The sequence below is a fragment of the Lontra canadensis genome, unplaced genomic scaffold, assembly GCF_010015895.1.
Source record: "Lontra canadensis isolate GAN:19392208 unplaced genomic scaffold, GSC_riverotter_1.0 scaffold28, whole genome shotgun sequence".
Taxonomy (NCBI): domain Eukaryota; kingdom Metazoa; phylum Chordata; class Mammalia; order Carnivora; family Mustelidae; genus Lontra; species Lontra canadensis.
The window spans coordinates 4,062,330-4,077,396 of record NW_022631022.1 but is presented as its reverse complement, the minus strand read 5'-3'; the positions used below and the strand labels follow the sequence as shown (position 1 = coordinate 4,077,396).

The 15,067-nt window shown below is 50.2% G+C and overlaps 1 protein-coding gene across 1 annotated transcript in view; it reads left to right on the top strand.

The window, feature by feature from the left end:
- ANKDD1A (ankyrin repeat and death domain containing 1A) overlaps positions 1–15,067 on the top strand; it is a 41,166-nt gene that overhangs the window by 4,825 nt on the left and 21,274 nt on the right. Inside the window, 6 exon segments of the mRNA XM_032864712.1 lie at positions 705–803; positions 4,343–4,441; positions 9,807–9,911; positions 10,593–10,691; positions 13,496–13,594; positions 13,981–14,052. Of these exon segments, the coding sequence (XP_032720603.1) occupies positions 705–803; positions 4,343–4,441; positions 9,807–9,911; positions 10,593–10,691; positions 13,496–13,594; positions 13,981–14,052 (573 nt within the window).

Here is a 15,067-nt window from a genome sequence, read left to right as displayed (position 1 = left end):
CCACTGTGATAAGCTGAGAGCATGTGGAGGTCAGAGGGAGCCCGTCCTCCCTGCAGCAGTCAGGCAAGGTTTCTCGAGGAAGTGGTATTTTTGCCAGGTGAAGACAGGCAGAGGGGACAGTAGGGGCAGAAACTCTGAGGAAGAAAGACTACACAGAAAATTAGTGTTTCCTTTTGTTGTCCCCTGATAAGCTAAAAACTATGGTTCGTGGGCTGGCGGAGGCAGGATTCTCCCAGTCTTGCTCAGATGTGCTGAGGCCAAAAACCAGGGTGGTCTCACCACGGGGTGCAGGATCAGGCCCCTTCGGCCCATTCTGAAGGAAGGAGGGGACAGAACCCAGGCAGTCGGGGGCCCTCAAGGACTAGGACGGTAATCCTCTGACAGGTGGCTGTCCAGCAGAAGCAAAGACAGGGCAATGGGGAGTAGTCTGGCATTTCTGAGTCGTGGTGGGCAGGGACCAGGGTTAGGAGTTTGTCCCAAGAGCTGTGGGAAGCTCTGAAGTTTTGGTGGGGGATGGATGGGTGCAGTCATGGTGTCTGACTACGTTCGTTTCAGCTGCTGCCATGTGGAGGAGGAGGAGGGGGCCTGAGTGTCACCACCAGACCAGCTGTCCTGCAGCTGGAGAGATGGGGGGTGGAGGGGTGGGGTGGGGGATTGGCCAGGCAGGCAGCTGGTGCCTCAAGCTCTCCTGTCCCTCCCAGCAGGTAGGCAGGGTGGCCCTGCACTGGGCTGCGGGCGCCGGGCACGAGCCAGCTGTGCGGCTGCTCCTGGAGCACAAGGCTGCTGTGGACAATGAGGATGCGGTATGGGACCCTCATGTAGGCGCCCCTGTGCCTGTGTGCGTGTCTGTCTGTCTGTCTGTGTGTCCCAGGGTTGGGGAGGAGCACCAGCGCTCCCTCTGGGTCTAAGTCCACAGTCATGGTGGAGGGTGCGCTGATCCGCAAACACAGGGTGCAGGGTGGACAGGGAATCTTCAGGGGCCAGTGACACAGCACCAGTTTCCCCCTGTACAGCCATAAAGATCTCTCCATTTTTTAGAGTTTTGTAGTTCTCAGAGAGCCTTTTCAGTCCCTCATGATACCATGTGAACAGGGAGAGAGGCGGGCTGTAGAACAGATAATTGGATGGATTGATAAAGGACTTTTTTTTTTTTAAGATTTTATTTATTTATTTATTTGAAAGACTGAGATCACAAGTAGGCAGAGAGGCAGGCAAAGAGAGAGAGAGGAGGAAGCAGGCTCCCCGCTGAGCAGAGAGCCCGATGCGGGGCTCGATCCCAGGACCCTGGGATCATGACCTGAGCCGAAGGCAGCGGCTTTAACCCACTGAGCCACCCAGGTGCCCCGATAAAGGACTTATTAATAAAGCCATCCGGAGAGGGGACTCTCACGATATGCCACAAGGCTGTGCCCTGGCTAAGGCTTTAACCAGCGACCTGGATGAGGACGAACAGTGTGGGGCTCCAAAGTGGCACAGTGGGTTAAGCGACCAGCTCTTGTTTTGGGCTCAGGTCTGATCTCAGGCTGGTGAGTCGGCCCTGAGCTGGGCCCTGTGGCAGGCTGTGCTCCGCACGGGAGTCTGCTTAAGCTTCTTTGTCCCCCTGCCCTTTCTGCCTGTGAGCTCTCGCTCTCAAATAAATAAATAAATCTTAAAAAAAAAAAAAAGAAGAAGACTAACAGTCTTACTTAACAAATTGGCAGGCAACACTGTGCTGCGAGGGAGCACTGACAGGGTCTACAAAATCATCTCTATAGGTTTAGGGAAAGGACTGGGTCTGACAATGACATTTTTTTAAATTTTATTTTTTTAAAGATTTTATTTATCCATTTGACAGACAGAGATCACAAGCAGGCAGAGAGGAAGGCAGAGGGAGAGGAAGGGAAGCAGGCTCCCTGCTCAGCAGAGAGCCGGATATGGGGCTCGATTCCATGACCCTGGGACCACAACCGGAGCCGAAGGCAGAGGCTTTAACCCACTGAATCACTCAGGCGCCCCTGACAATGACATTTGACAGGGTTATATTTAAGAGTCTGAATCAAAAAAATTTTAAGGAATTACAAACTTCCCTGCAGAGATATACCTTTCCCAGAAATACTGTTCTTTGCCTTGGCCTCTCACTGCTCCTAGGCCCCAGCAAGAGGGAGGGCTTGATGACCAGCTGGGGCTCTGGGTGAGGCAGCAACATTTACCCTCCCACTTCTGCCCCATCTCTCTGCATTTGCTTAGACCTCATTTAGAAGTGACTCTAGAATAAAAATGTCTGGGATCCTTAGCCTGAGCTTCCTGATAAAATACTTGAATCTCATGCAATAGGGCTTTGCCCACAAAGTCCCTCCATGATCACTGCTGTGCTCTGTTATTTCTTCCTTGAGAGAATCAGTGAGGAAAAAAGGTATGCGGGAGACAGAAAGAGACAGCCACCTGGTTGGCTCAGTTGGCTGAGTGACTGCCTTTGGCTCAGGTCATGTTCCCGGCGTCCCGGGATCGAGTCCTGCATTAGGCTGCCAGGTCCACAGGGAGTCTGCTTCTCCCTCTGACCTTCTCCCCTCTCATGCTCTCTCACACTGTCTCTTTCTCAAATAAGTAAATAAAATCCTAAAAAAAAAAAAAAAAGAAAAGAAACAGTGCTTTTATAAATCTTCTGTTTCCTTTGCAAATAGTAATATATATATTACATATAAATAAGAAAGATTTTACTTATTTATTTGTCAGAGAGAGAGTGAAAGGGAGAAGCAGACTCCCTGCATAGCAAGGAGCCTGATGAGGGACTTTATCCCAGGGCCCTCGGATCAAGACCTGAGCTGAAGGCAGACGCTTAACCCACTGAGCCGCTCAGGCTCAGTAATAAGTATATTTTGAAAACTAAGAAAGCTGATGGGCATGCCTACTTTAGATAACAGAAGGGTGGGGGGTGACAAGAGAGGGAGATCCTGCTGTCGGGGGGAAGGTCTCAAGGGATATGCCACAGGGCTCTGTCCTGGACAGTTCTTGGAACTAGGACACGGAAATATCCCTGGGGTTCCCACTGGCAGGAGGCTCTGGCTCCCATGACTCTCCTCCCCCAGCCAGCCCTGAGCATTGATCCTTTTCATTCCCAGGCTCCTATGGGCTTCTCCCCGTGGACTCTGCCCTGTGAGTACTCATGCTCTCCCTCAGCCAGCCAGGCCATAGTCGCTGTAATTCTCCCCCGTTCGGGGTCACAGGCAGAACCCATGAGGGCAGAGGTCAGTGCGGGGCTCTCAAGATCCCGGAGCACTTCACAGGTGTTGAGGAAGGGCATCCTGCAAACAGGCGCCAGGCCACCCTCGGAAAAGGGCCCAGACATGCTCTCCGTGGCCGCAAAGGGCCTGTGGGCTGGAAGGCACAAGGATGCAGATTTCAGTGCAGAGTAAGGAGGGACTTTCTTACCATGAGCAGTGGTTGTCAGGGCAGTGCCTGTCTGCAGGCACAAGCCATCCACCTGGAGGCCGTCCTGTAGGAGAGTCAAACAGTGGTTCCCAAACACCAGTCTTTACCAGCCACAGCAAACCAGAAAATAAGAACAATGTAGTATGTTTTTCGTGAAGCTGTATTTGCAAAGAGCATACTCTGAGATTAGTTTCTCCCCAATTTTTTATGTTAAAATGTTCCTTCTTAATTAAATGATGGGGAGAATAGATGGTACCTGTTATTTATTTATCCATCCATCCATCCATCCAGAGATAGCATGAGTGGCGGAGGGGCTAAGGAAGAGGGAGCAAGAGAAGCCCAAGCAGGATCCACACCCAGTGCAGAGCCTGATGTGGGGCCAGTCTCATGACCCAGGAGATCATGACCTGAGCAGATATCAAGAGTTGGATGCTTAACCGGCTGAGCCACCCAGGCACCCCTATTTTAAAATTTTATTTAGCAAAAACAAAAGTTTGCCATGGTGTCTCAGCCTCTATTAAAAAAAAAAAAAAAAAAGCCACTCAGGGACACCTGGGTGGCTCAGTTGGTTACGTGTCTGCCTTCTGCTCCGGTCAAGATCCCAGGGTCCTGGGCACAAAACTTGTGTCCAGCTCCCTGCTCCGTGGGGAATCTTCTCTTCCCTCTCCCTCTGCCTCCACCCCCCCCCCACCACTCCTGAGCTCTCTCTCGCGTGCGCTCTCTCTCTCTCTCAAATAAATAAATACAATCTTTTCAAATATTTAAAAAAAAAATGCCATGATTTTTACGTTCATTAAGCTTAGCGGCTCTCTGGGTTGGGTGGCACTTATGGTCCCCTATGGTTGTATGATTTTCAGTGCAGACGTGGGCCCAGGTGGCACAGCCACACCTGCTCACATTCACCTCGACTCCTCCCCCATGTCCTCTCCCCCAGTTTGGGATGAATGCGCTTCTCCTGTCTGCCTGGTTCGGCCACTTACAGATCCTCCAGATCCTGGTCAACTCTGGGGCCAAGATCCACTGTGAGAACAAGGTAAGGCCTCAGTGGGGAGCCCCCTTGCTCTCCGAGTCCCTGCCCCCTCTGTTCCCCTGCCCTGCTGCACTGGTCTGCCCCCACCTCTGCCATCTACCCCCATCTCTTCCCCCTTCTTCTCCCCACATGGCTCTGCCTTCTGAGGACCCTCCAGAAGCCCCAGCTGAACTCAGCCTGTGAAGTTGGGGTGCTTGCTGTTTCCACTGGGGCTGGGAGAAGTGCTCGGGTGCCTTTCCTGTCAGCATTAAAAGCCTCTTTCTTCTAGTGCCCCTGACCCACAACCACTCTATTATGTTGGGACAGTTCCTGTCCCTCTGGGCAGCCTCCTTATTCACACAGGAGAAATCAAAGTAACACCCTCAGAGGGTGGTTAGAAGATTTCATGAGAGAGGCTGGGGCCTCCTCCCACCTCCCGCTCGGCCCTGGCTCCCTTGTGGTGCGGTGGGGTGGAAGGACTAAAGTTCTGGTTGCCAAACTCTGGGACCTTGGGCAAATTACTTAAGCATCCCGAGCCTCAGTTTCCCCTTGGAAGATGGGGGTGCTAGTCCTCACCTCTGAGCTGGGGGAGCAACTCAGTGTTGTGTGTAAAGTGTTTGGCTCAGTGCCTGGTGTGTTAGGGAGCCTGGAGCTCCTGCGCTGCTCACCCGGGTGCTCTGGGAGGAAGGAAGCCCCAGGGAGTCAGAGTGCCAGGGATCCCAGCACTGGTGTCTTACCTTTTCGGGGGGTCAGTGGTCCTTATGAAAACGCAACATTTCTGGACCAGAGCTGTCAGCCAGGAGTTCTCAATCTGGGTCCTTAGAGAAAATTCAAAGTGGAGGGAAAAAAGGACATTCCTGTTTTCATTAACTTCTACTTAAAAATTGAGCATTTTTTTTTCAATGATGAAAGAATGCAAGAGTGGAAGGGGCATGGTCTCTTGAGGCCACAGCTGGGAAGTCACGATACCATTTCCACCATATTCTATTGCTCGAAGCCCATTGCCTTGACAGCCTGGCTTCAGGGGATGGAGAATATTGGATCCCCACCACCCCCCTTGTCGGGAAGAGTAGCACAATCCTGTTGCTTTGGGTTTTTCCATGGGTGGGAGAAATAGTTGTGGCCATCTTTTTTTTTTTTTTTCAAAACTTTATTTATTTATTTGACAGAGAGAGAAAGATCATAAGTAGGCAAAGAGGCAGGCAGAGAGAGAGGGGAAAGCAGGCTCCCTGCTGAGCAGAGAGCCTGATGCAGGGCTTGATCCCAGGACCCTGAGACCATGACCTGAGCTGAAGGCAGAGGTTTAACCCACTGAGCCACCCAGGCGCCCCAGTTGTGGCCATCTTTGCAAGCAGTCCCTCCGACTACCTTTCTATCCCTTGTTCAAGGTCCTCCCTGGAGGTATTCAGCCCACTTGCAAAGGAGCTTTGAGCCAGGCCATGGCTGGGCCACAGTCCTTTTGGCCCTGGAGATTTCTTTTTCCCTGCTATTTACCTGACTCTGCTTTGCCAGGGACTGGTGATATCTAGAGTTTCACTAAACTGTAGGCTGCATGAAAATTTCAGCAAATTTCCCATTAATATCCTATGAAGTATTTAGTCATCTTGTCTCCTTACTCTCCTCCGATCTTGCGATAGTTTCTGTCTATCCTTGTTTTTCACGACCCTGATGCTTTTGAAGAGTCCTGGTCGGGCATTTTGTACGTTGTCCTTTAATTCTGGTTTGTCTGATGTTTTTCTCATGATTAGATTGGGGTTATGGAATTTGGGAAAGAAAACCAGGGGTTAGGTGTCCTTCACTGCCTCCTATCAGGGTGCATAGGACACTGCCCAATGACAAAGCAAACACTAATTAATTAAGTAAACTCTGTGCCCAACATGGGGCTCGAACTCATGACCCCAAGATCAAGAGTCACATGCTTTTCTGACTGAGCCAGCCAGGCGCCCCCAAAACGCAAACAGTTTGGTAGTGAGTTTGATGTCCTTTATTCAGAAGAAAAAATTTCCTGGATGGAGGGACTACAGCCCTTCAAAGCAGTTGAATACTCTTCTGGAGGGATTTGGGGCAAGAACGAATTTCGTAGAGACCCAAAAGCAACAACCCAGAAATGGCAGGACTGGCTGCTAGGGGGATTTCCTTGTAAGGCAGGCAGGTTTTGTTTTCTAGGGTAGGGGGAGTTAGTACCGCTGAATGTGTGTTAGGTTGTCATTGGTGTATGTTAAGTTTCCTATAAGTGCCGGCTGAGGTAGATTTATATAGATAGATAGATAGATTTGAGAGAAAGAGAGAACACAAGCAGCGGTGAGGAGCAGAGGGAGAGAGAGAAGCAGACACCATGCTTGCTGAGCAGGGAACCCGAAGCAGGGCTAGAGCCCCGGACCCTGGGATCATGACCTGAGCTGAAGGAAGGTATTTAACTGACTGAGCCCTTGAGGTAGGTTCAGATTTGTGACCTGGGCCAGGTCAGTGGGCAGCCTCTATTTTGTAGGTCTCGATAGAAGAAATATCAGTACCAATATGGCCTGTCACTGGTGATGTTACCTTGATCCAATTCTGACCCCAATTCCAATGTGTGTGTTTTTCCATATCACAAGTAATTAGTTCAATTTTCCATGGACACTGACCGGGTATCCCACAAATTTAGCCCAATTCCAACACTACCTGCCTGGAGATAGCATCAGATTCCCCTGGTTAAGGGCTCAGTCCCACAAGACCACCTCCATTTCAGAAGCCAGTCCCTCACCTGGGGTTCTGACCGACTGGCTATAAATCAGAGGTTCCCACGACCTTCTCTTTAGGGTTGGTTAATTTGCTAGAGGGGCTCACAGAACTCATGAAACCAGTTTACTCACTGGATCACAAATTTATTCCAAAGGATATTAAAGGACACAAATCAATAGCCAGATGTAGAGACACATGGGTGAGGTCGCGAACAAAGGAACTTCTGTCCTTGAAGTGTGGGATCCAGCCCGCGGATGCATTGTTGTTCACCAACCTGGAAGTTCTCCCAACCCTGTCCTTTTGCATTTTTATGGAGGCTTCATTTCATAGACTTGATAGATTAAGTCCTTGGTCATTGGTGATTGACTCAACCTCTAGCCTCTCTCCCCTCCCTGGAGGTCAGGGAGTGGGACTGAAAGTTCTAACCTTCTAATTGAATTGGTTTCCCAGGCAACCAGCCCCCATCTTCAGGTTACCTTGGGCTTTCCCTGCCAGCAAATTAACATAACAATAGACACTTTAATCACTCTGTACACTTAGAAAATTCCAAGGGTTTTAGGAGCTCTGTGCCAGAAACAGGACGAAATACGTATTTCTTATTATAAACCATAATTTCACACTTGATCATGTGGTTATGTGGTCTTAGCCAGGTTTCTCCACTGGAATGTTAGCATTTTACCCCCTTACTTACTCTATTGTTAGAAATTCTATGGTTTTAGGGGGGCCTGGGTGGCTCAGTGGGTTAAGCCTCTGCCTTCTGCTCAGGTCATGATCCCAGGGCCCAGGGATGGAGTATCAACCTGATATGGGGAGGGGGGGTGTCTCTGCTCAGCAGGGAGCTTGCTCCACCTCCCCCTCCCCCGGCTGCCTCTCTGCCTACTTGTGATGTCTCTCTCTTTGTCGAATATATAAATAAAAATCTTTAAAAAAAAATTCTATGGTTTTAATTTGCATTTCAATAATAACTAATGATGTTAGGTATTTTTTTATGTGCTTATTTGCCATCCATATACCTTCTTTGTGTCCAAATGATTTTTTAATTGGGTTGTTTAATATCTCATTGATGAGCTTTTAGAGTTCTTTATAAATTTTGGAATCATTTCAAAATAAATTACAGACATCACTATACTTACCTCTAAATACTTCAGCATGCATAACATTAATTAGAATTCAATTTCTTTACCTAAAATGAAATATACAAATCTTAAGTTCATAGTCACTGAGATTTGACAGATTTTACTCCAGTGTAATCCAAAGCACTGTCAAGATGTACAACATCATTCAGTATGTTGATTTTTATGACCCATTGATGGTTGTAATCTATTTGAAAAACAGGGCTCCAAACACTCCAGCTATAATGCAAGGCCTTGGTAGAAGCTCTGGGCTATAAACGTAGGATTTGCAAATGTCCCTCACTTAAATATTGCTTCTGGGTCCAAGAGACCTTCTTCTAGCCTACACCTCTTTCCTGGCCACTTCTCCTCTGTTAAAGAACAAAATTCAAGTGAGTAAATTCAAAGATCTAATTGGCTTTATTCAATGATTCATGAATTGGGCAGCTTCCCATCTAGCAAACAGAAGGGAGCTCTGGGGAGCTGTGCAAAATGAAAGACTTTTATAGGCAAAAGGCAGTGGGGCGAGGAAGTTATTCTAGCAAAGACTGGATTGTTTTAGGCAAGATCACCTTCCTTTGGGGGCCAGTGGTGGGGGTGGGGTGGGGGCAGGCTGGGGAGGGGGAGGGGGAGCAGGCTCCCTGCTGAGCAGAGACCCCCGATATCAGCTTGATACTCGATCCCTGGACCCTGGGATCATGACCTGAGCCAAAGGCAGAGGCTTAACCCGCTGAGCCACCCAGGTGCCCCTAAAACCATAGGATTTCTAACAATAGAGTAAGTAAGGGGGTAAAATGGTGGATTTCCTCCCCAGTGTTGACCAGGAAATTCCAGACTGACTGGTTAAGATTACTTATCTGGGAGAGGCTGAGGCTGTAATTAGGTTAGGAATGGTGATGTGGGTGGGCCTTAGCACAAGTGACTCTATCATGAGTCTACTTTCTCCTTTTTCAACACCTCCTAGTCCCTGCAGACCCCATCAGCTCTCAGCCCTCCCCAGAGGTGAGGAGGTGACCTCCTAGAGACAGATCCTGGGGACTTTAGTCACCTCATTTCTCATTTGGGGCCCTATCAAGACAAGCAGATGTTGTAAACGTGGAAGAATGTTCTGGGGGGGTATTCTAGGGACTGTCAATGCTGTACGACCTCACCTTACACCCTGAGTTATTTATCAGGGCATAAAAAACTTTCTGTAGGTGACGCTGTCCAACCCGCTCAGCGACCCACTGAGGTAGTCCGGGGTTATCCTGATTTGACCTAGGAGAAAATGGAGGCTCGTGGAGGTACAGATGACTTGTTCAAGACTGCACTGCACTGCTGACCAGTGCTGGAGCTGGGATTGGGACTCTGGCATCCTGACTCCCATCAGCCCTGGTGAGGCTGAATGGGTACCTGTGGTGGCCCAGGGGTCCATCCCCATTTACATACTGTGTTTTTTCCATGGGAAAGCTGTGCTCTGGGTTGCAAACACTCACCATCTACAAGAGAGCCAGGGTGTGAGAAGGGCCCTCTTCATAGACTGTAGGGACCACCCTGGTCTACCACCTTGTTTCCAGGACGGCCTGACCTTACTACACTGTGCAGCCCAAAAAGGCCACGTGCCGGTGCTGGCGTTCATAATGGAGGACCTGGAGGACGTGCCCATGGACCATGCTGACAAAGTGAGAGTGGCATCGAGGCTGCTTGTCCTTCCCATTGGGTTTGGGGCTCCTGGGGCCACTCTTGCCCATTCCTTGAGTGCATCCTTTTGAGCTATGGGTACTGCAGATTGGACTCCACTTCAGGGAACTGCTGGTCTAGAAGGGGTGTTAGGGCACAAATGAGTGGGACACAGGAGGAAAATGGTCAGTTCCTCAGAGAGGACAGGTTAGAGAGATGGGAGCCACTGCTTCCTGCTTCCCAAAGAAGGCGGCATTTAGTGAGTGAACTGGATTTTGTTGATAAGATTGGAAAGCAGGGAGATTTTGTAAATAGAACATTGTTAGGGCTTTAGAACTGGAAAAGGGCCCTTTGAATGTGAGTTCAGATGGACTGGAATTTTGGGAGTGGGAGCCAGGACCATGTTGGGAGCCCCTTGTGGAAATTTCCACCACCTCATGCCTTAGAAATTGGTCCTGTATTCAGCAGGCAGCAGGAGCCACAGAAGGATTTCACTGAGGGGACCACCCAGTAGGTCTTGCTGGAAAGTTTGGTCTGGGCTTTCCAGGTCAGGTGTGAAGGTCGAGGGGAGGGGAGAGTTCCTGAGGCAAGAGAGGCCCCTGCAAGCCCTGAGTGGCTGGCTAGGTAGGCAGTGTGCCTCCTACAGGGTACAGAAGGGTCACTTTCTTCCCCTACCTGGTCAGCTGGGAAGGACGGCGTTCCACCGGGCGGCAGAGCATGGGCAGCTGGATGCTCTGGACTTCCTTGTGGGCTCTGGTTGTGACCACAGTGTGAAAGACAAGGTACTGTAACTGGGTGCCAGGGTCAGTCCAAACTCTGGGCTCCTGACCAGGGTGGGCGCTGGTGGCTGACCTGCACCAACTTCTGTCGCCAGCATGCTGGAGGAGCAGACGGCTTAAGGACCAGAGAGGGTCTGATGTTCGTCTGGCAGGCATATTTTGAGCGAGTGCTATGGGCCTGTCCTGTGCTGGGCGTGAGAAGCCCAAAGATCTCTGAGACACAGGTTTTCACTCAGGGATCCTGGGCGGCCACATTGGTAGAAAGTTGTGGCCAGCTGTGGGGAGCTGGGATGGCAAGTCTGTTGGCCAGTGGTACTGCCAGGGTGGGTTTGACAGGATTTTGATGCCCTTGGGGCTGTCTGTTGCTGGGAGTGAGGAGAAGAGTTAGGGGATGGTGGTAGCCATGCACCTCCTGGTTATTTAGTCATCTGTGTCATTTAGTCATCTAAGTGGTCATGACAGAAATAGGATGAAAACCTGGAGGAGGCAGCAGTTGGCGGAGGGTGGAGAGCTTCAAGCAGGATTTCACCAGTCTGAGGAGAGCTGAGGGCTGGGCCTGCCGGGACTACCCTGAAAATGACTCTTATCAGTGGGCCATTGTGAATCATTACGCAAGTATGTTGCAGCAAATTCTAAACAATGCTCCAATAAAGGGACAAACTCCATTATTAATCTTCTGATTAATGTGCTTGGCCGGGATAGAGGAGTTCTGTTTATAAACTAATGATAGGCAAATGCACACAGGGGCTTAGAACGGCAAGTGTCCTTCACTGGGGACCAGTTCGACCTTCTCATTTTATAGATGGGAGGTCCAGAGAAGGGGATGCTTTAGCCAAGGTCACAAAGCAACACAAAGGTTGGGCTGGGTTTGGAACCAGCAACCTGATGCCCCGCCCAGGGCTGCTGCCTCCTGAGGCACTGAGCCTTTGGGGTTTGCATGGAATCCAGCTGTCCACACTCGTCCTCTTAGTCCTGAGAATCAAATTAGGCTGATTTCCTTCATTCTGGAAACCGGCTAAGCAGGTCATGCTCTGGGCTATGTTGTGAGGGTTATTGGCCAGGAACAGGGAGCACAGAAAGGAGTGAAGGACAGCCCCTGCCAGGATGCATCTAGCTCAGAGGAAGTAACAGGATTGTACTCAGGGTGCCAGGAGGGTGGGAGCACCCAAATTGGAAAACAAGAAAAGCCCAGCTCTGATCCTTACCCAGAATCTTGTAATTGGAAATTCTAGAAAGAAGCTTTCAAAATTGCATGCCCATATTGGCGTGCCTGGGTGGCTCAGTCAGTTAAGCATCTGCCTTCAGATCAGTCGTGATCCTGGGGTGCTGGGATCGAGCCCTGTCTTGGGCTTCCAGCTCACTGGGGAATCTGCTTCTCTGGCTAGCCCCTTCCAGCTTTCTTCCTGTTTGCTGGGACCCCTTCACCACTACTTGTCCTCTGCAGAAAGATCCCATTTAAAAAAAAAAAAAAAAGATTTATTTATTTTTAGAGGGGAAGGTGGGGCGGAGGGAGAGGGAGAAGCAGACTCCCCGCCAAGCACAGAGCCTGATATGGGTCTCAATCTCAGGACCCTGAGATCATGACCTGAGCTGAAATCAAGAGTCGGACTCTTAACTGACTGAGACTCCCAGCTGCCCTGCAGAAAGATCCCTTTAAGGACAACCCCAATCTGCGCTTGGCAAGAGCCACTTCTGATACAAAGAGCAGTGTGCCCTTTGCCACACCCAGGGGAGCCACCTCCCTTGGCTGTGACTCTGTCACCTTTAGACTTCTCAAGTGTGAGACAACTACCAGCCCTGGGGCTCTTAAGTGCCAGGAGTCACATGTCAGTCTCTCCATCACAGTATTTACTCATTGGACAAATATTTTACTGAATGTCTGCCACATGCCCCAGACCCTATTCTAGGCACTCGGGGAAACGCTGGAGAACAAAAATAACAATCCCTGCCCTTGAGGTGTTTATGTTCTAGCAGGAAGAGTCAGACAATAAACAATAAGCATAGTATACAAGCAAATTATAGTGTGTTAGTTTATCAGTGCTATGGGGGAAAAGGGAAGGAAAAGTCCAGCAAGATCAGGGGATCAGGAGGACAGGAGGGTGAGAGTTGCAGTTTTAAGATTTTATTATTTGAGAGGGAGAGAGCACACACATGAGTGACAGCACAAGCGGTAAGGGGATGGGCAGAGGGAGAAGCAGCAGACTCCCCACTGAGCCCCAATGCAGGGCTCCATCCCAGGACTCCGACATTGTGACCTGAGCCAAAGGCAGATGCTTAACTGCCTGAGCCCCCCAGGCGCCCCTGGAGCTGCAGTTTTAAATAGTGTGGTCAGCAGGGCCCCACTCTTCAATGAGAAGCTACCATTTTGAACTGGGCCATGCAGCTGGCTGCCTGGGCACAACCTGAGCGCCAAGGACAGTCCTTGGAGCTGTGGCCTTGAGCAGAGGGAGGGGATGGATCTAGGATGGCTCAAGGAGGGACTGGCTTTAGACAGGGGCATGCAAAGTAGGGATTTTTTTACCCCCAAGTATTGTGTCTGCCTTCAAGTGTAAGGAAGGATCAGGACTTGGACCTTGGAAGTGCCCCTTGCTGCAGTTCGAGGCATACTTCTCAGGGGCAGGGAGACATTGGCCCAGCATTCGGGGCTGCAGTTTTTCATCGACTTGCTCTGTGACCCTAGATGTGTCACTTCCCCTCTCTGGACCTCAGCTTCTATGTCTATACAATGAGGGGCATTTCCAGCAGGTCCCCAGGGCCTTCAAGGGTCTGTGATTCTACCAGTCCCTCGGGAGCCCTTCTGCCTGCAGGAGGGGAACACGGCCCTTCACCTGGCTGCTGGCCGGGGCCACCTCGCTGTGCTGCAGCGGCTTGTGGACATCAGGCTGGACCTGGAGGAGCAGAACGCGGTGAGTCACCGCCCAAAGGAGGCAGAGACGCTTGCTTGCTCCCTGCTTTCGAGGAACGGATGGCCCAAGGTGCAGCCTGATTTTCCCCTGCTAGAGGCTTCCTGGAGTGAAAATGCACAGACCAAGGACAGGGGGCGGGGCAGCTTGGAGGGTGAGACCCTGAGCAGGGATGTGGAGGCGGAAGGCAATGTACCACATGCTCCTCAACGTGAGAAAATCGGGTACGGGGCTCAGGGAACCACGGATAATGACCCAGATTGTCGTCCTCAGTAGCGTGGCCATGGAGAGCTCCTAGAGCTCTGGAGCCATAGCGCAAGGGGTCCCTCTCATCTCAGAGTCTGGCCTCAGCCTCCCTGCCGTCCTCACACTCTCCCCGTGTGTTTCAGGAAGGTCTGACCGCCCTGCACGCGGCGGCTGAAGGCGTCCACCCCGACTGTGTACAGCTGCTCCTCACCCAGGTAGTCAGTCCTCCCCCAGGGGACGGATGTCTGCCCTTGGCTTCTGAACTCTAACCTTGTCAATGATTCCTGAACGTGTGTAAATAGGGGCCCTCAGGCTGCAGGCCCCAGGGTCTGCTCTTGGCTTCTCCGCTGCTGAGCCCTGTGACCGAGGGCAAGTCACTTCAATTCGATGAGCCTCATTTCCCAACTATAAAATGGGGACGCTATGTAGTCACGTTCTTCCATTGCTGGGAGGAGTAAATACACCTCCCAGCATCGGGGGTGCTAGGAGCTTGACACCTGTTCGTGTCTTCTTATTGCTGGGTACTTGGTTGTTCGTGGGCCCCCTTTACAACAGTTACTTCAGAAAAGTTCCCCCTGTTCCTACTGATGAAGAAACAGAAGCTTAGAGAGATCCAGTGACTTCCATGGGTCACAAGCCAGCAAAAAGCCAAGCTGAGGCTGAAAAGCCTGTTCCCTAGACTGCAGAGCTCATGGCTGGAAGGTTTGCCTTGCCTGTGCACGAGCCACCCCAGCGCCCAGAGCTGGAGCCCAGGACAGGCCTCCTTTCTCTCTCACTACTGACTCCTTAAGCAGCAACTGGAAATTCTCTCTGTGTCCTGGAAACGGGGTATCATGGCCTTAGGTAGGGAGTTGCCATTTTTGTTTTGTTTTGCTTTTTACTTTTAGATCAATGACAAATAATCTCTCTTCACTGATTGAATGGCTTCAGGGTTTGGAATTCTCTATATGTTCTAAATTTCAATAATAAAGCAATAATAATAAATAAAATATAATAGCAAAAATAGTTTAAAAGCCCGGGAATTAAGATAGTATGCGAATAATGTTTAACACAAAAGAAGGCAATCAAGGAGAAACAGAAGAACAAAAAGGACAGGAAACATGTAGAAAATAAGTAGCAAAATGGCAAATGTAAATTCAATAATAACATCAGTGTTAACCTCCCCCAAACGCGAATACTACTTCATAAGTCACAAAAACTTAATTTGCAGAATTTCCCTAGCTGCCCCAG